The sequence below is a fragment of the Meles meles genome, chromosome 18 (assembly GCF_922984935.1).
Source record: "Meles meles chromosome 18, mMelMel3.1 paternal haplotype, whole genome shotgun sequence".
NCBI classification, from domain to species: Eukaryota; Metazoa; Chordata; class Mammalia; order Carnivora; family Mustelidae; genus Meles; species Meles meles.
The window spans coordinates 42,769,790-42,791,601 of record NC_060083.1 but is presented as its reverse complement, the minus strand read 5'-3'; the positions used below and the strand labels follow the sequence as shown (position 1 = coordinate 42,791,601).

General features: G+C 52.8%; 1 protein-coding gene across 1 annotated transcript; it reads left to right on the top strand.

The window, feature by feature from the left end:
- The first annotated feature begins 161 nt into the window (after positions 1 to 161).
- TNS4 (tensin 4) lies at positions 162 to 21,812 on the top strand. Its single transcript, XM_045986492.1, has 13 exons — positions 162 to 281; positions 2,791 to 3,321; positions 9,692 to 10,106; positions 11,553 to 11,977; positions 14,038 to 14,124; positions 14,465 to 14,590; positions 15,875 to 15,967; positions 16,075 to 16,152; positions 17,122 to 17,187; positions 18,024 to 18,192; positions 19,101 to 19,169; positions 19,423 to 19,449; positions 19,965 to 21,812. The coding sequence occupies exons 2-13, from the start codon at positions 2,883 to 2,885 to the stop codon at positions 20,104 to 20,106; spliced, it is 2,136 nt and encodes a 711-aa protein (XP_045842448.1). The 5' UTR covers positions 162 to 281; positions 2,791 to 2,882; the 3' UTR covers positions 20,107 to 21,812.

Here is a 21,812-nt window from a genome sequence, read left to right as displayed (position 1 = left end):
TTGGGAATCACATACACACACATACGCACACAGCCCCAGCAACTGCCAGGGCTGGTGCCCTTGCCAGCCCCACCTGAGCTCATCAGACACAGGAGGGGCGGGCCTGCAGGCTATCAGCCACGTGTAGGGCCTGGAGGGGAGGAGGGAGGGAGGAGAGCCGTCTGCTCTTAAGGCAGGTCTGGAGGTGAACCACACCTCCCCTTACTCTACACCTGGACTTTGAGCAGCCTTGGTCCCAAGAGCCAGGAGTGAACACAGCAATCTGCCTGCCCGGACTCCAGGTACGTGCCTTTATTCTCCAAAAAGAGAGGAAGATTCAGCACAGAGGCCACCCTGACTCATTTAACCCTTTGTCTTCAGCTTCTCCACCTGTCCTGGGGGCTGGAAGTCAAAGCAAAGAGAAAGGGGAGGAGGCTGGAGATGAGAGAGGTGGTCTCAGGACCACAGACCCTAGAGGTTAGCACTTTAAGAGAATGAAATCTGTGCCCCTCAGTGCACAGATGAGAGAACCAAGGTCTGGGGGGCATGGAGAGGGGTGGGAAGAGGCTTGCCCGAGGTCACAGAGACTTGGGAAGGGAATGGACACAGAACCTAGGCCTCCTGCCTCCCAGCACAGAGCACAGAACCCAGAGCCTGGCCCTGAGTGCTCCCCCCTGCCCCCCTTCACCCGTGCTGGGCACCTTCCCAGGCTGCCGGGAATCCAGGGGTGGGGGCTGTGGCCAGGTTCTGTTTCACTGCATCTGGGTGGAGGGGATGAAACAATCCGAAGGCATTTGTCAAGGATGGGGGGAGGGAGGCAGTGGGGTGGGCTACTGAGGCAAAATGCTTTTGAGGAGGCTCAGGCTTCACCTTCCCTCCCCTGACCTGGGCTTAAGATAGGAGGGAGAGAGTAAGTCAGTGAAGCGGAAACGGGGGTTTGCCAAGGTTTCAGGATCTGCCTGTCTCCGGAGCCCTTGGGAACAAAGAAAGATATTTGAGTCAATCTGAAGGGTGAATGTACGGTAGAGACCTATGAATAGTGCAGAGCTGGCTGGAGCCCTCCCATGTACACAGGCAAGTACACACGCATACACACACGCCCCTGCCCAAAGTCTGGGGTCCCAGGGGCCCTCCCCTCCACCTTAGAGCAGGAAAGAAAAAGCTAGAGAAGTGGGCTGGTGAGGGTGTCCAGGAAAAAAGGAACGAGACGCAGACTCAGCCCCACACCACTGGTGGCGTGATTCAGGGAGTATTCAAAGGGAGAAGAGTTTGAACAAGGGCCTGCCTGCCTTTTGCTCAATCCCAGGCCTGTCCCACTGGGTTCCAGAACCCCAGAAGGGGCAGACGTGAAAAGGGTCTTAAATCTCTGAAGTAGTGATATAGGGTTAAGAGTTTGGGACTGTGGAGCTACGAGCCCAGGTTCAAAGCCACTGGGTTCAAACCCGCGTTCCACCAGTGGATTCTGCAGGTTCTGTGACCTTAAGCAAATCCCTGAACCTCTCCAGCACCACAGTAAGAGTACCCTCCGCACAGAACCACTGAGAAGATGAAACAAGTAAACTTAAAGTTGTTATTATTATATCCCCATCAAACAGATGGGACAACTGAGGCCCGTAGAGGAAAGGGTAGCACAATAGCAGTTTCCAGTCAGTAAGCAGGAATCCTAGATTCTGGTCCTGAGTGATGACCCAGGCCCCGAGTGTGCTCTCCAAGTCAGTAACCTCCTCTCCGGGGTCCAGCCAAAAACCCTACAGGATGCACTGAGATCCTGCCCCAAGGAACTCAGACCCCTTGGAGGATGTGCGGAAAGAGCCACAGCCCCGTGTCCTCAGCTGCCCCCAGGAAGTTGCTTGGAGGCCTAGTCCCTTCCAATGCCATTTACTGACAGGCCAGTGCCTGGGACGCACCGCCCGCTCCAGGTCTCAGCCAAGGAGAGGTCTGGCAACAGAGCCTACGGGAACCATGGGGGACAAGGGAGCCTGGCTTTTCCCATTAACTTACAATGCAACCTCAGGCAAATCATACACCCTCTCTGGGCCTTAGATATCCCTCTGCATTTGAACCCCATGAGGTATATGGAGTTAGGAATCCAAGTCCCTTCCTCCAGGAAGTCCTCCCTGACCTCTGCACTAGTGCTGCAGAGTCTCCTCTGTTTTGCCCCTCCATGGTAACACTGTTTATAATTGCTCACCTGCTTACTCGTCTGTTTCACTAACTGGCCCACACACAATAGTAGCTATGAAATGCAGGATTCCTGACATCAGGCAGCCTGAGGTCCAGTCCTGTTCTGACACTTGTATGACACAGAATGAGGCTTGGGCAAGTTACTAAACTCTCTGTCTCTCTATTCACACATCATAAAATGCAAAATAATAGTATCTACCTCAGAGGTTTGTTAGGAGGAGTTTAAAAGATTTTATGTGTAATATAGGTGCATAGTAATCGCTCAATAAATGTAAGCTGGTATTTATTTAATAAAGAAGGCTGTAACAGAGCAGATATTCAGTAACCTCTGTTGAAGCGATTTTGACAATCACCTGCATAGTGCTTATTGCGTGCCCTGCACCATCCTAAGCATGTTACAAATCTCAACACATTTTATAGTTAAGGAAAACTGAGGCACAGAGAAGTTAATTAACTTGTCCAGCATGGTACAGCTAGTAAGTGGTAGAGCCAGGATACAAACCCAGGCAATCTGGCTCCAGTACCCATGTTTTTAATGAATGAATAAACGTGCCTTTGCTTGGGGGGAGGAGTGGGAGGAACTTCAACTACCAAAGTTACTCAGTTCCCAACCCTGACCTCTTTCAGATTCTGGGAGCTCCTGGTTGGCAAGTGACATATCTGGGGTGTAAGTGAGGCTGGTTTGAAGCTAGAGGCAAACAGAGAGCACTGCCCCCACCATGTCACAAGTGATGTCCAGTCCCCTGCTGGCAGGAGGCCATGCAGTCGGCTTGACTCCCTGCGAAGAACCCAGGAGGACGCTGCACCCAGCACCCAGTCCTGGCCTGCCACCCCAATGTCCTTACTACACCACAGAAGGCTGGGGAGCCCAGGGCCTAATGGCCCCCATGCCTTTCAAGGGGCCCCCCAGCAGGCTCCAGCAGGGCCCAGAGGCTGGAGCCAAAGCCAGCCACCTCCTACAGTCCCCCGCTGAGCAGACCTCGGGGACCCTGGAGGACCTCAACTCCTACATTGACTTCTCACTGGAGAGCCTCAACCAGATGATTCTGGAACTGGACCCCACCTTCCAGCTGCTCCCCCCAGGAACTGGAAGCCCCTGGACTGAGCCCACCCAGAGTACTACCTCAAGGAAAAAGAAAGACGACGCTGAAGCGTTGGGTAAGGATCTGGGACACAGTGCCATGAGGGGGTGCTTGGGGACCAGACCTCATGAGGAAGAAGGACTTTTCTATTAGATCAGAGGAGTAGGAGACAATGTCCTGTTGGGAGGTGCTGTGCAGCCCTGAACAAGTTACTTAATCACTCTTTTCCTTCCTATATCAAAGAGATATATACAGGCATCCCTCACTATCCAATGCTATTTTATCCCTAAGTTTGGAAAAATGATGAATACCTGTTTTATGGGATATTTCAGGAACTTTAAATAAGCTAATGTATATGTATATATATGTGTGTGTGTGTGTTGTATATATATATATAAATAATATATATTATATATATATATATATAAATGTCATACAATGCCATACATGTAAATAAGAGCTCAAGAAATGTGGAGTCCCTGAACCTCACTGTTCCATAGTAGATCTCTTTAAGTCCTAACCTGGGTCCCCTGAAACTTTCATAGGATTGCTCTCTGGGCCCCTGTCCCTTTTTGGGGGTTATCTCTCTGGAGAGCTGGAAGCAGTAGTGTTGGAAAGACACAGAATTCAGTCTGTTTAGGGCGGGACCCCGCTGTGGGTAAGCAGTGGCGTGCTGGTAAAGGTTTAACAACAAGCTCCATGCTGGGGTGCGAAAAGGCTCCAGCTGGAAACATCTACCAAATTTCATGGGATAGATTCTCCTACCGTGGCCAGTCTCAGGCTACCAGCATGATGTCACCGAACCTAGCACTGGAAAGAGATAACCTGTAGACGGTCATTACGGTCTACACAGTATTTCTACCAAATAACCTCTGGAGTTTAGATCGTACTGGAGCACCTGACTGGCTCAGTCAGAAGGGCATGTGACTCGCGACCTCGGGGTCATGAGTTTGAGCCCCATGCTGGGGGTAGAGAATACTTAAATAAATAAAATTTTATTTTTTAAAAGATTTTATTTATTTATGTATTTATGTACTTATTTATTTGAGGGAGAGTGTGAGCACATGAGGATACAAGGAAGGGGAGGGGCAAAGGGAGAGGATCTCAAGTAGACTCCATGCTGAGCGTGTCTCAGTCTCACGACCCCGAGATCATGACTTGAGAGTCAGACGCTCAACCAACTGAGCCAGCCAGTGCCCCCCGAAAGAAATAAAACTTTTTAAAAAAAGAATCTAGATAATAGCAACATCTAGTTAAATAATTGGTATATGATGAATTGTATTTATTACTTTTGTTTTTATTGTAAGTTATTTCATTGTAGGCTTATGTAATTTAATTTTTAATAACATCTGAGTTTAGAAATCAGCTGGACAAAATCCTAAAAAATTTAACAGTCTGCTCTTGCAAGCTGGTACAAGTCGGCTTTAATACACCACTGCATCCAAGGGAGTCTAGAAATCTCTCCATCTGGTGTCAGTTTCCCAAACAATGGGTTTCAGGTATATTCTGAGGATGAGGGTCAAGGAGCAGCAGCCCCATTAGACAGGCTGGAAGACTGAGGTCTCCGGGGTTTTAAAGGATCAGCATGGGTTAAGGGGTACAATGAGGATCAGTGATATGGTCCATGAGAATTTCCACTTATTGAGATCTTATAATATCCAGACTCTGCTAAGCACCCTACAGGAGAACATTTAATCCTCCCAGTCTATCCCCATGAAATATTTCATCACCATTTTAGAGATGAAAAAACTGAGGCTGATCGACTTCAGTAAGGAGTCGGTCTAGCCTCATCACTGGAGGTGGGCAAATCTTTTTTTTTTAAGATTTTATTTATTTACTTGACAGAGATCACAAGCAGGTAGAGAGGCAGGCAGAGAGAGAGAGGAGGAAGCAGGCTTCCTGCTGAGCAGAGAGCCCGATGCGGGGCTTGATCCCAGGACCCTGGGATCATGACCTGAGCCGAAGGCAGAGACTTAACCCACTGAGCCACCCAGGCGCCCCTGAGGTGGGCAAACCTTACACAAGCTAGTGACCTTGCTCCTCTGTTTCATATTCTTCATCTGTAATACAGAGATGAGTTCTTACCTCCATGAGGGTTGCGGGGTTTAAAAGAAATAACACTTGGGTGTTTATCAGAAATCCTGACATGCTGTTAGTCATTATAAATGGTAGCTGTTTTCATTAAACACTGGGGTGGCATTTAGGACCTTCCCCAGGGGAGGCTCAAGGACTGGGGTGAGGTGAGCCCAGCACCCAGGTACTTTGGTGCCCCAGTTCCCAGTCTCCAGCCTGCCTTCTGCCCCTCCCACTGAGCATTGGCTGCCAGGGCTGTTGAAAGAACCACCTCTACCCCCCAAGATCTTCCTGCCTCTTGAGGCCAGTCACAGGCATGTCTCTGCAGGGAAGGTGGCTTGGGTCTAATTATCACTGGCAGGAGCAAGCTCAGGGCTTTAATGTTCATGCCCCAGTGTAGGGGTTCCACACACTCAGGGCCTGCAGGGGCAAGACCAGCCTGTGTAGAGCGTCCACATGTATGGGGTAGAGATGTGAACAACATCCCCATCCTCCAAGGGGCCAGTGGTCAGTAGTCTGTGTTCCCAGATGCTCTGGACATGACCTGCCATAGTGGGGAGGTGTCCACCTGACTCTGGGTGGCAGAGGGGTTCGGGGGATGAGCGAGCAGCCAACAGTGGTCAGAGAGTTCTGATGAAGCCCCCTAGTTCTGCCCTAGCATCTTCTGATGCAATAAGTAAATCCTCTCCTCTAACCTCTGCCTGAATGGTGGTGACACCTAGGAATTTACTACATCCTGAGACAGCCGGCACAGTCAGCTCCCCGTTAGAAAGTCCCTCTCGGCATTCCTTGTGATACCTAATCGTGTGTCACTGTGATGGGTGGCACCTGTCCCATGCATCTCAACCTGCCAAACTCCCCCCCACCCCCAGACCACGACTACCGGTGACAGAGCGCTTGCCAGCCCATGGCAGCGTAACTCGTTTTGGGCACCGTGGTGAGCTTTCACTGGGCCAAACATATCCAAATGTGTGGGACGCCCTCCCTTCGCCTCTCATCCTTCCTTCTCTTGGGGTGTCAAAGGGAAGGTGTTCTATAATTGTGGTGCTAGCAGATGTTCACTGTTTCTCTTTGTCCTCACTTGGCAAAATTAAAAATTAAGCATTGGCGATCCTATGTTTCTCTCTCCCCTAAATATATATAGATAGATTTTGTAGTGTGTGATCTCAGCCTCTGCCTGGGAAGAAAACAGCAGTAGCCTCATTTTACAGAGGACAAAGTGAGGCTCAGGGAGAAGAAGTAATGACCCAGGGTTACACAGCCAATAGGTCATAGGTCAGGCCCCAAAGCCTTGGATTTTGGCCTCCAAAGTCTGTGTTCTTGCCTTTCTCTCTCTTTTTTGGAGCCAGTTTCCTGCCCTCCAGAGCTTCGAAGAACAGATCTGTTTGGAGGCAGCCTTCAGGCTCCTCTTCTGGGGCTCTCCCTCCCCCAGTGCTCACAAACCTCCCCCAGCTTCCCTGCCCCTGCCTCTTGCTTACCTTCCTTCAGACTGACCCTGGGGGGCTCCCAACCCACACGGAGCATGGCTATTCCAAGCAAACACTATATCCATCTCCGCCACTCCCTCCCCTCCCCATCTTTGGAACAGGCACCCACATTTCATTTTCCAGCAATTTCTGCCAGGCAAGGCTGTTTGCCAATCCCAAGGGAAGGGTGTCTAATAACTGTCTCTCTGCCCCCCGCCCACGTGCCCCTTCCACCAGCCCAGCCTGGCGCTGGCGCCTACAGCCACCCAGCACTGCTGGGACTTGCCCCACGGGCTTGTAAACAGCGGCTGCACCCAGGTGAGGGCGTGGGGGGCCTCCACCTCCCCTAGCCACGTGCAGCTCGGGGCAGCAGAGAGAGGTGACTCACAGCTCCAGGACTCCTTCCTTCTTCCCTTCCCACCCTGCTCTGCTTGCTCAGTCCCCTACGCAAGGCCTTTGGTCAGTGTTGAGATGACCCTGTAAGCAGGAAGCTCAGAGCTTCACCAGGCTGAGAGACCCTCCCCCAAGGCAGCCAAGCACCTTTTCAGAGCACAAGACCTTGGGAAAGTACCCTGAGGAGTCCCTTGTCCTGGAAGAGGCCCTCCAAACACAGCACAGGAGCAGGAGTCAGATTCCTCCGCTCTGGCTGTGTGGCATCGGATAACTCCCTTAACCTTTCTGAGCCTTGATTTCTCATCTATTATATGGAATTCATAACATTTTCTAGTTCAATAGAGTTGTTGTGGGGGTTAAATGAGCTAGTACAGGTAACGTGTTTGCAACAGTGCTGGCGCACAGCACTCAGGAAATACCAGCCTTAAAAACTCAGCAGTAAACGCCAGCCCCATTGCCACATTTCTCTGAGCCTCAGTTTCCTCCTGAGGAATGTTGGCATTGGGCATAAGGGCCGAGAGGATTGTGGGTAAAAACACGATGAAGTCCTATAAAAATAGAAGTTGTACTTGCCAACCTTCCAGAAGAATCCACCCCATTCTAAGACCTCTACTCTTTCAGAACCTACAACACATTGTGCCAAATAGTCTTCTCTTACCCTTGGCAGAGGGACTCCCCCCTTAGCTGGACAGTGTCAGCCTCTGGCCAATACTGGTCTCAAAAAGCAAGCAGGCAGGAGGAGTTCTCCAAAGCTCACCACGGGCCAGGATCCAGGCACCATTCATCAGTGTCTTTTATCCTTACCACAACCTCAGGAGGTTAGTTTTAGATCCCCACTTTGCAGATAAGAAAACTGAGGCTCACAGTGTCTAGGAAAGTTACCTGATGCCTCTTGGCGGGAAAGTGCAAAACGAGGACTCACACCCAGGTTTGTCTGATGGCAAAGCCAGGCCTGTTCCTACACCCCTTGGAACAGCATGCCCGGGTCATCCTGCCAGCTCCCCCACCGTCTGATGTAATCCTCTACCCCCACCCCAGCCTAAGCAGGCTCAGACAGAAGCAGTAACCGCCAGCAGGCTCTGAGGTCCTACCCTGGAGCGGGCTGGGGCAGGCAGGGGTTCCACAGAGTGGGAGGGAGTTGGTTCATGGCCAAAGCCCAAGGTGGGGTGGGAGGCTGGCAGACAGGGGCTGAAGGTGCAGTTTCCTGCTGACTTTGCCCCAGTTTCCATCCTGGGAAGCCAGAGACAGGACTCGACAGGCCTCTAGGAGGGAGAAGCTAGGTAGCCCCCATCTTCTCCCACCTTTGCTGGAACAGCACCAAGGACAGTCCCCCTCCCCCAGGTCAGGAGGCGGGGTGTCGTACTCACCATGGGGAAAACCACAGGGTACCCCACTCCAGGGAGGAGCAAGTTCTCAGAACAAGAGCCCTGGGTGCCCACACTGGGGAATAGAGGCATCAGTGGAGTGAGTCACAACCCTGGGCAGTGTTTGATAACCATCAACTGCATACCAGCTAAAAGCATGGCCTGGAAGGTCCACAGCTGGATAGTGTAGCAAACCCTGGCCTCTGGGAGCACCTGCTCTAAAGCAGAGTTCTCAGACTCTACAGTGCTCTCAGATGCCAGGGAGTCTAGCTAAAATGCAGATTCTGCTTCAGTGGGTCTGGGGTTGAAACAGATTCTGCACATCTGACCAGCTGCCAGGTGACATGGCACTGCTGGGCAGGGGGGCACCAAGTCACAGCTCGGTGAGCTGTGGCTTGGTGCCCCGTGGAATCGGCTAGGGAACTAAACCAGCCTGATGTCTGGGTCCACACTGAAGATTCTGATCTATTTGCCACAGAGGGTAGCCTGAGTATCAGGACTTTGAAAAGCTCATCAGGTGATTCTAGTGTGCAAACAAGCATGAAAACCCCCTCTGTGCCTTGATTGTAGGCACAGATGTAGAAACAGCCTTCACCAACCCTGAACAATGGAGCCATCAGAAGATGTGACTGGCACCCTCTATAAGCAGTCATTTCAACCTGGGGAGGGGGACATTCACACAGGAAAGGATTTGCTATTTTTAAAGAATTTGCCATGTGCCAATAACAGTGCTATGCCACCTGCATTCATCTCATTTCATCCTTACTTACCAAGAGACTGGATATACTCAGCTCCGTTCACGGGTGTGAAAGCCGAGGCTCTGGTTGGTGAAGTCGTTTGGGCAAGTGCTCTCATAGTAAGGGGAAGAACCAGATCTGAAACCCAGATCTACCGGACCCCCAAGCCTGTGTTCAATTCCACTGCATCCCCCCACCAGAAGGAGAAATCACAAGGAGGGTGACTTTGGAACTGCACCTAGAAGGGGGAGCCGGGTGCTAATCCTAATCCAGCAAACTTGTCCTCTCTTGGAGCATTGGTTTCCTCACCTGCCTAAAGGAGGGGAGACCAGAGGGTCTGGAAGACTCTTCCAGAATTCCTGTTCTGGGAGTCCAGGCTCCTGGGTTTCACCAGTGCTCTGCTCTCTCCCCAGACATAAAGTACATCGAGGTGAGCTCCACCAGATCAAGGGGTTCCGATGGCCCCCAGTGCTGCTCCAGCCCATCTGCCACCCCGCCCTTTGGCTCCCCACGCAGTGGTGGCCTCCTCCTTTCCAGAGACATCCCTCGAGAGACTCGAAGCAGCAGTGAGAGCCTCATCTTCTCTGGGAGCCAGGGCAGGGGGCACCAACGCACCCCTCCTCCTTCGGGGACTCCCTCTTCCCATCCTCCACCCTCTCCCAGCATCTCCATCCCCTGCATGAGGAGCAAGGCCTCAGGTTCCCACGGCTTGGGATCCCCACTGGCAGCTTCTCCAGGCTTGGAGAAGGGGCTGGCCCCACAGCGAGGCAGCCGGGTCTCTGTGCTGTCAGCCAGCCCAGTGTCCGATGGCAGCTATGTGTTCGGAAGGTAGGTTGCTCCCACTATAGCTTCTGATATTGTCTCTGCAACACACACACTCACACCCATGCACACACCCTAAAATCATAGACAGGCACCCTGTTCTAGCTAAGCAAAATCAGGGTGCACACCAAGAACAAAAGAGTGAATATTCTTTTTTATGCCATCACGGCCATTTGGACCTCAAGATTTCCTTAAGCACTTAGACTATAACTCAATATACAAAATTTTTGATTTATGCTGACCTCTTGGTAGGAGAACGGTTACATTCATGAGGCTCACCTGTATCCTTTCCAGCACTCATACAACCAATCTCAAAGAAGGGATTTTTTTCTCTTCTTTTTTTTTTTTTAAAGATTTTATTTATTTATGGGGCACCTGGATGGCTCAATGGGTTAAGCCTCTGTCTTCGGCTCAGGTCATGATCTCAGGGTCCTGGGATCGAGCCCCACATCGGGCTATCTGCTTGGCAGGGAGCCTGCTTCCCCTTCTCTCACTCGGCCTGCCTCTCTGCCTACTTGTGATCCCTCCCTCTCTCTGTCAAATAAATAAATAAAATCTTTTTTTAAATCTTTATTAAAAGATTTTTTTAAAAAGATTTATTTATTTATTTGACAGAGAGAGATCACAAGTAGGCAGAGAGGCAGGCAGAGAAAGAAGGGATTTTTTTAAAACGTCAAAACACAGGGGTGTAAATAAAGTTTGGAGGCCTAGGGTAAACCATTAAGGAAAGAAAAGCCTCCTTCCTTCTTCCCTAGCAGGAGGGAGGCAAGCTTGCCTGGGCATTATTTGTTGCTAGCAAAACCTAGGTGGAGGGAGGGGAAACTGGCCAGTTTGCTGGCCTCACAGTAGAGCTGCACACACACACACCCAACCTGCGCATGAGGACCACACCACACGACCTCTGTCCCCCACACCGACTCCAAAGCTGATGTGCCAAAGCAGTCCTTGGCAAGGAAGCCAGGATTCCACAGCCATGGCCGTTGGCATGGGCCTCCGAGCTCAGAGAGAAGTCTGGCTGGATGCAGAGCTGGCCTCCTTCTCTTCCTCCAGCTGGGGAGTTCCCTCTGCATCCGCCATGGACGTGGTCCAGCCAGCGTGCAGGGCTCTTGCGAATTTCGGGTACTTGTGTGATAGCTCAGTCAGACCTGCCCGGCTGGGAAGGCAGAGGGAATCCAGTCCAGCCTAAGCCCACATGACCTGCAGGGGATCGGCTCATTAGCTGCTTTAAATGACCAAAGACTCTGCGGTACAGGGACATTTCTGCATCCTTCAGCATCCCTTGGGGATGAGGTGGGCATGTACCTTGCTCTGGGCTGTGGGGGGGTGGAGTACGCAATACTCGATTTAAACAGAGCTGTGGGCACCCGGATCAATAGATTCCGGAGACTGGCTCTGGCTCCTGTGTGTCCACTGACACCCTAATACCCTGCCTGTCTGGTGCCCTCCTTGCAGCAGCCAGTCCCTCCTCCACTCCAGCGTTTCCAGCCATCAGTCATCTTCTAGATCCTTGGAAAGCCCAGCCAGCTCTTCCTCCAGCCTCCACAGCCTTGGCCAAGTGTCCCTGTGTACAAGAGCCAGCGATTCTCAGGTCCCCGGCAATCCCACCCCAAACATGGGCCGACCCAGAACAACTCACTCCCCGCCAGCGGCCAAGGAGCATGCCAGCAGCTGTCCGCCATCCATCACCACCTCCATGGTGGACATACCCATCGTGCTGATCAATGGCTGTCCAGAACCGGGGTCTCCCCCAACCCAGCAGATCCCAGGACACCAGGACTTTGTCCGACCTGGGGCCACTTCTTCCAGCAACTCTTGTCTAGCCACCAGGAGCCACAGCCAGACCCTGCCAGATGCCCCTCTCACCACACCCTCGGAGGGTATGTTGTAAACCAGTCCTTCAGCCATTGTGAGGTTTGGCTTGGGGGCATAGACAAAGCATCAGTGGGTTTCTGCAACAGCAGGTCCATGTGCTGAATACCTACTGTGCGCCAGACAGTTCACCAAAGAGTAGAGACAGAGATGGACACAGCTTCTAAAGAGACAAAAACCAAGGATCACTATAGAGTAGAATAAACACAGAAGTAGAGATGTTCTAAGTCTTATGGGGCCACAAAGGAAGGGGTGATCTTTTTAGTCTAAACAACTCCTTGGAGTTTTTTACTCCTTGGAGGAAGCAACATCTGAGCTGGATCTGGAAAAGCGGATCAAATGTCTAGAGCCAGAGCAGGACAGGAAGGGCCTTCCGAGCAGAGGGAACAAGTCCATGGTCATGGAGGTATAGAGGAACAAGCATGTTCAAGGAATGACTAGAGTGTTGGGTATGGGACGAACTGGTTGAGAAATCTGGGGCAAGATTGGGAAAGGTCTTGAACACCAAGCTAAAGGATGGATTTTCCCCATTAGGCTGAGGGGTGGGGGTGAGGAGTGGCCTAGCAGAGAGTCTCAAACAGGAAAGTGATGGGGTCAGAGGTATACATTTAATAGATCATCCCAGCAGCTGGCAGTTGACTTGCAGGGCCCGGCCTGGCCAGGGAGAGCAGCTTTATTTTGATTTTCATCATGAAGTGGTCCAGACAAGCTGTAATGGGGGCCTGCACCAGGGCAGGGCAGGGCGGAGGGGAGAAGACAGAGCCAGGAGACCCTCGGGATATGAAAACAGCAGGCTTGATGACTAGGGAGAAAGAGAAGGAGAGTCAGTCCTACCTCTGACGTTCGTGGATGACGAGTACACAGAGAGCCGACGGAGACAATGCATTCCAATTCAGACAGCTAAAAACCACAAAGCAGAAAACACCCTCCTTCCCGTAGTCTGTGACTACAGGCGTCCAAAAAGAACAAAACCAGCCAGAACCCAAAGCAGTAAACACAGAGGCTCAGGCTTAGCACCCGCAGGGTACACGTCTCCAGAGTAGAGCTCCCGGCAGAGCCCCAGGGACACTGTCCCCACTCCACCATCACTCAGCCACAAGCGTCAGGGTGACTCCTAGGGGTGTGAGGTTCAGTCTGGCCCACACTGCCATGCAGGAAGCCATGTCAACATAAGCAAAAACGGCACAACAGGTGTGACTTTGAATCTGCTCTGATCGTTTTCCCAAGACAAATCATTTGCAGATTTTAGTACTTTTTTTTTTATAATGAGTTACTCTCAGCTGGCCACAACACATCTTTTCAAGGTGCCAAAATTGAGAACAACTCTTCTCTGCCTTAGGGACCTGGGGAGATGGCCATTGTGTCATGGCAGAGAGCACATCTACTTAGTCCGGTGATATTCCCATCCTGGTTTGGTGATGTCCCGGGATATCACTGATTATACCCTGGGGTCTTATCAAATTCCACAAACTGTTCTCAAAACAAAATCCACCCTAATTGCCTAGGCTATTGGAATGTCAAAAACCCTCAGAGAACTGCTTAGTACACTCAGTCCCCTCTGGGCTTTAGGAGCAAGACTGTTGTCCCAAATCAGAGTCAGGAATCCTGTCTCCTGATTTCCGCTCAGGCTCATCCAACCAAATCTGCCACCTTTCTTTCCTCAAACTTTTCTTTCGTTTTCTTCTCCAAACTTAATATGCCCTCCAAGAGCCTTGTAGGATTCTTAAGGGGGAAGAGAGGGTAAAACCAAACACGATGCCTCTCAGAATCCCTCGTCTCTTCTTTCCATCTGCACCAGACAACACAAGATTTGAGAAACTGTTTCTCATTAAAATGAGATTTTATCTGTTTGTGATTCATTACCAAGGATACAAGGGGAGACTCCTAGGTCCTAGATGTGCCAAGCCCTGAATTCTTCTGTTGGATTTTGCCTCTTGTAGTTAGATGGAGATACAATGGGGTTGGGATAGGGTAGGGTAGGTTGAAAGGGACCACTGGGCAGAGGTGGGTGAAGGGTGTCTCAGCTCCCCTCTGTCCAGCCTAAAGTGTTCCCCTTCTCTGTCTCCAGGTCCCACGAGGGACATGCAGCCCACCATGAAGTTTGTGATGGACACATCTAAATACTGGTTTAAGCCAAGCATCACCCGGGAACAAGGTAAAAGGAAGTGCCGTGTTTCAAGGGATGAGTGATCCAGGCAGGAGTCAGGTCTGGGTCTTGTACCTTGTCTCAGGCAGATGGGGCCCTGGGTCACAGTAGGGGAGGGAATGGCAAATGGTAGGTCCAGGGAAGGACGATATCATGCAACCTCATGTCCTGAGGAAATAGGGGCTGCAGCAGGAAGGGTGGAGATTAGACAACAGGAAGGACTTCCTGGGAAAGCGAGGTGATTCTGTAATGTCTACTCTATGAAGATTCTATGGGGCTGGGGGACATGGGGTGTCCCCTGCAGGTGGAGGTGGGTGGGTAACTCTCTCTGACTCAAGGATTGTTCTAGCAATCGAGCTGCTGAGGAAAGAGGAGCCCGGGGCTTTCGTCGTGAGGGACAGTTCTTCCTACCGAGGCTCATTTGGCCTTGCCTTGAAGGTCCAGGAGGCCCCTGCACCTGCCGCGAACCGGTCAGGTATGCACCCGCCTCTTCATTCAAGGCCTCACAGAGGCAAGGGGCTGTGGGAGGTTCTAGTCCTAGCTCCCCCGCTACCCTGCAGCCCGCCTGCAAGGACTCCTGGGAGGAGGGCCCACCTTGGCGCTCTTCCAGCTGCCTTCCTGCACCGAGGCTCTGTAAGGAGCTCCTTCCATGGCAAGGCTGAGCTTCCTCTGCCTCCGGGAGTCCCCAGATTCCCTGCTCTGCTCTCATGGGGGCAAGAGGAGGGAGTTCCCAGCCCCTCTTCAGGATGCTCTCCTCTGCACCCCCACCCCGCTGTCCAGACCAGCCTTATTGTGAGGGAACCTGATGTGGTAATAACGTGTGTGTCCCAGGTTGTCACATGTATGCGAGGGTTTTTCACGTGTGATAGCTTATCCAGGGTATGCCCTGGCTTATTACACATGCATGATAGCTTATCACATATGTGCTGGTTTATCACACTTGTGATAGCTTATCACATGTTTTCCCGTGGTCTCACACACGCAACACACATCTCTGGGGCGTCCCTCCTACCTTGGGATACCTCGCTGGGGAAAGAGGTATAATGAAATGTACTATAATGAAAGATCATTATAGTATAAGGTACCTAAGTTACAGCCCCTCCCCAAATCCCAGAGTATAGCTCTCATGTAACAAAAGGGTCAGGTAAATGGGGCTCCAAGAGTTAGTTAATGACCGCCCACCCCACCCTCTCCAGAGCAAAGACAAAAACCCCAACTTTGTGCTCTCTACACTATGCCGCTCCGGTTAAATCAGAATGTGAGATCTGGAGCAGGGCTGGTTTTCAAGGAAGCCTTGCCAACAAGCCCAGAGAGGAGGAAGCCATGGGCTGGTGGAGAAGAGCAGAGGGGTACTGTTTCCCTCCAGGGCCAGCCAGCTCCAGTAGGAACCATCTGGTGGAGAATAACAGCCCCCGGGAAGGACTGGGTAGAGGGAGAGAGAAATCAGGCTGATGGATTACGATTTGATCCCAGTAGTTGTTGGGACCATCCCCGGTAGCCTTGAGACGAAGAGAAAGTTCTCCTAAAAGGAGAATTACTGGATGCAGAAGCCTTGGAGCAAACATGTTGGGACCTCCTTTGTGGGAGACCTTGAAGATAGGGTCCCACCTAGCAGTCCCACCCCAAGGCAGGTGACGAACCAGTTAACCTCTGGGTGGACCAGGAGGAGGCGGGTCAGGGGATGAGCGGGTCAGTGTTCGGCGAAATCTGGGCTCTGGAACTCCTATCCACATGCACTCTTTCCTCTGTCCTTGTCCAGGTGAGGACAACAGTGACTTCATCCGCCACTTCCTCATCGAATCTTCTGCCAAAGGGGTGCATCTCAAAGGAGCAGATGAGGAACCCTACTTTGGTGAGCCTCTCCAGCCTGCAGGCCACTGCGGGTAGGGGACGCTCTTCTGAGCTGGGAGACTGGTCTGGGGAAAGCTTTCTTACGCAGGGCTGTCTGTTTCCTCACAGGGAGCCTCTCTGCCTTTGTGTGCCAGCACTCCATCATGGCCCTGGCCCTGCCCTGCAAACTCACCATCCCACAGAAAGGTGGGTCTGGGCCCCAAAGAGGCAACACCATGGCACTAGAAAGACTCCTAGTGGTCACGTCCCACCTTATTTATGGATTAATGTCACAATTAAAAGTGATTTGCCTAGCATCCTCTAGCATCTCCACTTCCTGGCCTGAGAATTTGAGAATATCGACCTCTGTGAACCTCTGTTTCCTCCTCTATGAAATGGGGACAGCCGTCATCATACTTACTTACAGGATTGGCTGGAGGTTAAAAGAGCTGGTCCAGGCAAGGCTCTTATCACAGAGTATATATTTGATAAACAGGAGCCTTCTTTGAGAGGATGAAAGGAGCCTAAAGCAGCCAGTTTGGAGAGGGCAGGGTTTTTTTCTCCCAGGTCCAGCCTTTACTGGGCGCTCCCTTGTTCACACGTCCCTCACCACAACTGTGTCAAATAGTGTTATCCCCCTTTCACGGATGAGACAAGGAGGGCTCGTGAAGCTGAGTAACTTGCCTAAAGACACACAGATCAGACCTCAAATGAAGATCAGGAAGTCCCATCCAGAGCCCCAACCCCCAGCCAGAGTAGATGATCTCTGTCCAGGACAAGCAGCTGAGGGGTTCTGGGAGAGGAAACAGAGCCCGGGGGCGGGGCGGGGGGGGCGGTATGGTGATGGGGAAAGCCTCCCTACATTCTGCAAAGAAAGGTGTGGGTTTGGGGTGGGGTCTGAAAGAAGGATCAGAGGCGTCTGAGGACCCCGAGGCTGACTGCCCAGTCCTGGGGCTGGAGGAGGTGCAGAGGGAAAGGAGGGATCAAAAGGCTTGCAAGTCAGGCATCTGGGGAGCCCCAAGTGGCCCCGTTTGTCTAATTAGGGTAATCACACCGGGTTTCTCAACGGCTTGCTTCCTGGGGGCGGAGGTGGGAGATGTTCAAAGGGATTAATGTTCCTTCGTTCACTCCACCCCCCCCACCCCCTTTGGGGCCTGTTACTTTGCTTTGGCTCAGAATTGGGAGGTGGAGTCTCCTCGGACACTACAGACAGCCGGGCCTCCTGCCTGAAGAAATCTGCAGGTGAGCGGTGTGGGGGAGGCTCCAGGCTTGCCTGCGCCCCCGGAGAGTGCCTCCCAGCCCCCCCCCCCCCACACACACACGTGCACGCACAGGCCCACACATGTTCCCACTCCAACTCTGTTTCTACGTCCTTAAAGAGTTGCCCCATGGTCCTCCCCGTCCCTATAAACCTAGAGGTGAGAGTCTGCAAGCCTGGGGGTGAGGGGTGCAGGGGCGGCAAGAGGGGGGGGTTGGTGGGCTTACACCCCATCCTGGACACACATGGGCACATATGTACGTGCTGGGGTCTCTCTGGTTCTGAGGGACCTGCCCTAGAGGAGATCTCTGGGTCCGGGATCCTCTGTGGAATGTCGGGTCCAAGTCTTGGGGGTTTCAATAGGGGAAAGGTTGCTCCTCTTCAGGGCCCGATGCCAGGCACAGATCAGCACTTGTCTGAGTGCCTCCACCCCATTCTTTTGTTTTCCACCTTCTCTTGACAATGAACCAGGGCCGCAGGGTGGGTGGCGGTGGTGGCAGGGCCAAGCATGCTTCTGGACAGAAGGAAGGTTTGCCTGGACATCCCTACACAGAGGGCAACAGCCCCTCCTTTACTCGGTCCCAGAGGGCCAGAGGCCAGAGCAATGCAGAGCAACGTCCACTGGAGTTGGCCTTGAATTTCAGTCACCTCCACACTCCTGCCTGCCTGCCTGGTGGCTCAGAGGAATCCCTGATTCCTGAACAACGAAGAGCCTGGATGCCTGGCTCTGGGCAGAGGGAGGACCAGGGCCGGGGAAACGCTTCCTGCCCCTTCATGGTGGATCCTGGCAAGGCCTGAGCACAGCGTTTACCTCCCACAGGCTGCCATGCCCTGTACCTGACCTCTGTGAGCGTGGAGACCCTGAGCGGAGCCCTGGCCGTGCGGAAGGCCATCTCAACCACCTTTGAGAGGGACGTCCTCCCCACACCCACTGTGGTCCACTTCAAAGTCACTGATCAAGGCATCACCCTGACCGATGTCCAGAGGAAGTAAGGGACTTCCTTTGCCCTGGGGCTGCTGGGCGGGGCAGGGAGATCTGGAGGGGATAGCCGAGATGGCTGTGGATCACTAATGAAGGTATGATCCAGGATCCTGGACCCCATACGGTCGGTGGCTTGCTGAGTGATTCCAGACAAGTTTTCTGCCCTCTCTGGACCTCATGCCAATGACCTCCTACCAAAGTCCCCCTTCCCCAAAGCTGATGGAGATGGAATTTACCAGTATTCATTGGGCACTGGTTAAATCAGCATCCCCTGATGGAACAACTGCAGAAGGCCAGACTCTGGCTGCCCACTGGGACACAGTGGATGGAATCCCTCCTTCCCAGGGCTCAGGGCTTCCCAGTCTAGGAGGCGCCTGGTCCTGGGCTGGAGGAACAATAGATGAGCAAGACATCATTCCCATCCTCAAGCCGTTAAATGACATCGTGGGCAGAGGGCAGAGAGAGGGCAGAAAACCTAAATATATAAGACGCAAGGCAGAGTCACTCCATGAAAAGAGAAGTTCAGGGCACCTTGGTGGCTCAGCCAGTTAAGAGTCTGCCTTTGGGCTCGGATCATGATCTTGGGGTCCTGGGATCCAGCCCTGCGCCAGGCTCCCTGCTCAGCGGGGAGTCTGCTTCCCCCTCTCCCTCTACCCCTCCTCTTGAGTTCTCTCTTTCTCTCTCTCAAATGAATAAATGAAATCTTAAGGAAAAAAAAAAAAAAAAGGAAAGAAAAGAGAGAAGTGCAAACATGTGCCCCAGGGCCCAGTTGTGGGAAAGTTCGTGCCAGGCTGTAAGGGGTCTGATTGGGAGGCTTCTTGGAGAGCGGGGCATCCGACCTTTGAGAGAGCTGGAGATGATGGAGGTAGGACATGGCACTGGGACCAGCTCTCACCAGCTGTCCTTCTCTTCCAGGGTGTTTTTCCGGCGCCATTACCCCCTCACCACCCTCCGCTTCTGTGGCATGGACCCCGAGCAACGGAAGTAAGTTCAAGCCTGGGCCAAACTCACAAAGACGTCAAGGGCCCAGCTGCCCACTGAAGTTCCTTGCTGACTCTGGGACTGGGGTCACAGACAAAGCCTGTGAACCTCGAGGGGCCAGGAACAACAGGATGAAGGGAGGGGGACCTGGTGGGGCGTGGTCACAGCTGGCCATTTTCTCCAGCTGCTCAGCCAGAGTCCTGTGGAATGTAGAGAAGCCTCAGCACTCATTCCTGTCCATCTTCCTTTCCCACAGGTGGCAAAAATATTGCAAGCCCTCCTGGTAAGGCCTCCCTGTGCCCTGTTAGTCACCCTGAAAGGTTTCCCTGGGTCAGAAACTGGGACCCCACAAGAGGAAGAACTCGGGGAAGGAGGGAGGCCCTATCCTGACCTTAAGAGAGCCCATGGTTTTGATGGGGGTGGCACAGGTCCTCAGAGATCCTCCAGTCTGAAGGGGGAGACATGAGCCTGGGAGCCCTCGGTCTTAGGTAGGAGGCACAGGCTGTAATCTCAGGGAGCCTTAATTGATGGGGATGCTGCAGTCCGATGGTCAAAACACGTCCTTGCCCTCAGGAAGCTTCTACTCTGATGAGGAATACATAGTTCCTGTCCTGAGGGAGCTCTCATTGAAAGGAGAGAAACCCAGGTCTTAAACTCAGGGATCTCCCAGTCTGACAGAGGAGGTCCATCCCACCCTCAGAGAGCTGGGGAAGGGGCAGGGCAGAGCACCGGACTGATCTCACCCTTCCCAGCCTCTCTGAGACCCGCCGCTTCACTCAGGCTATGTTCTCCCACCAGGATCTTCGGGTTTGTGGCCAAGAGCCAGACAGAGTCACAAGAGAATGTGTGCCACCTGTTTGCGGAGTACGACCCGGTCCAGCCAGCCTCCCAGGTCATCGGCCTCGTGGGTGTCCTGCTGCAGGACACAGAAAGGATGTAGAGGAAGGGAGCTGCCCGCGCACCTGCCCGGACATCCCAAGGGGGCTGGAACTCCTGAGCAGGAGCTTGTGGCCAGACTAACGAGCTAATCTATTGGACTGGAGGAGAACGGTACCAAGTTGAAACCCTGGGAACCCTATGACCATCAGCGATGACCTTCATCCAGACCCAGCTGTCTCAGTTTCCTCAACCATAAAAAGAGGCCAATAGTCAGGACCAGCTGTGCTTCTCAGACTTTGATGAGATCTTAACAAGCTCCCTGTGATTCGGAAGCATGCCCACATCTGAGGACCCCGCATGAAAACAACCTCTGAGGACGCCTGCCTCCATCAGCTGGGACACTACCGACAGAGCACAGAGTTAGAGACCTGCGACTCTCTGTCATGGCGAACCGCAGGTGCTGGGTCGGGACCCATGGGCCCCTCACCCAAGGCTGACCTGGGAGAGATGATATGCAAGGATCGACCGAAGGATGGATGGATGGACTCTATTTCCCTCCAGATCTGTTCCTTTCCCTGCTCCCATAATGGCTTCTTGGGCCGCTGTTCCCAGGACAAAGCAGAATCTGTCTGTCCTGGACTCTTTAGGCCAATGTGGCCACGGTTGTCAGGGCAGCTTAGCAAGGGGGAACTTGTCCCCAAGGTCAGAGACCACCCGGCTGCCCTCACGTTCTTGAGGTCTAACCCCCACCACTGCAAATGAGTATCAGGCCCATCTTTTCTCTCAATTTTTTGGTAAGCAAGTGTCCCCCAGCAGGCGTCACAACGGCCCTTGTGCTGTCTTTGTAACCCACAGGAGGTAGGTGGGGGCAGGGAGATCCCCGGGTTCTCCGGAGCAGACACAAGGACCAGCTTTCTCTCTGTTCTGCCTCAGCTCCAGACCTGCTGATTGCCCCCTACTCTCCAAAACACACACATAGACACATACACAGGCCCAACAGGAGGGCATCTACTGTCCTTACAACCACACGGGGGCAGCAGAGAGTCATGAATGCGTGCAGGCAGCCAACTCAAGAAGTTTGGAGAATCTGGGCGGTCTTTCCCCCACCCCCACTTCCATTAAGATTCCCAAGAAGCTGGAATCATTTGTGCAATAGGTCTGGGGTCCTAAGAAAACCATACCGTGAGGATGGAAGAGGAGGCTCAGAGAAGAAGCCCACTTTTGTTCTACAAGGAGCAAGTGCCCGCCCCCTCCCAGCTGTGGGCCCTGCCACCCATCGTTATCATTATCTTTGGCCAAAGTTGGGTCTGACGGATTGTGATTTCAACCCAGGAAACCAAAACAGACTGAGGCTGCCCTGGGCTGGCGCGACTGGCTGAGAGAAGCCCACCCAGCCTGTGCTCAGGAACTGCCCCATCCCTGGAGAGTAGAAAGCACTAGACAGGTTCTCAAGGTCATATTCAGGAGGCGGGCAGAGAGCCCCCCTTTTACCCATGGGTGCCTGTGTAGCTCCTATGGAAAATAAAGTGTCTGTCTTGGCATAACAATCTGTTCTAAGACTTTCAGGGCAGCCCACTCAGAGGTGGAGACCTGAACAGAGAGGGGACCCGAGTTGGCAGGCGGTGGGTGTGTCGTAGAGAACACTCCCTCCGGGTGCCTGGGTGGCTCAGTGGTTTAAGCCTCTGCCTTTGGCTCAGGTCATGATCTCAGGGCCCTGGGATCGAGCCCCGCATCGGGCTCTCTGCTCAGCAGGGAGCCTGCTTCCTC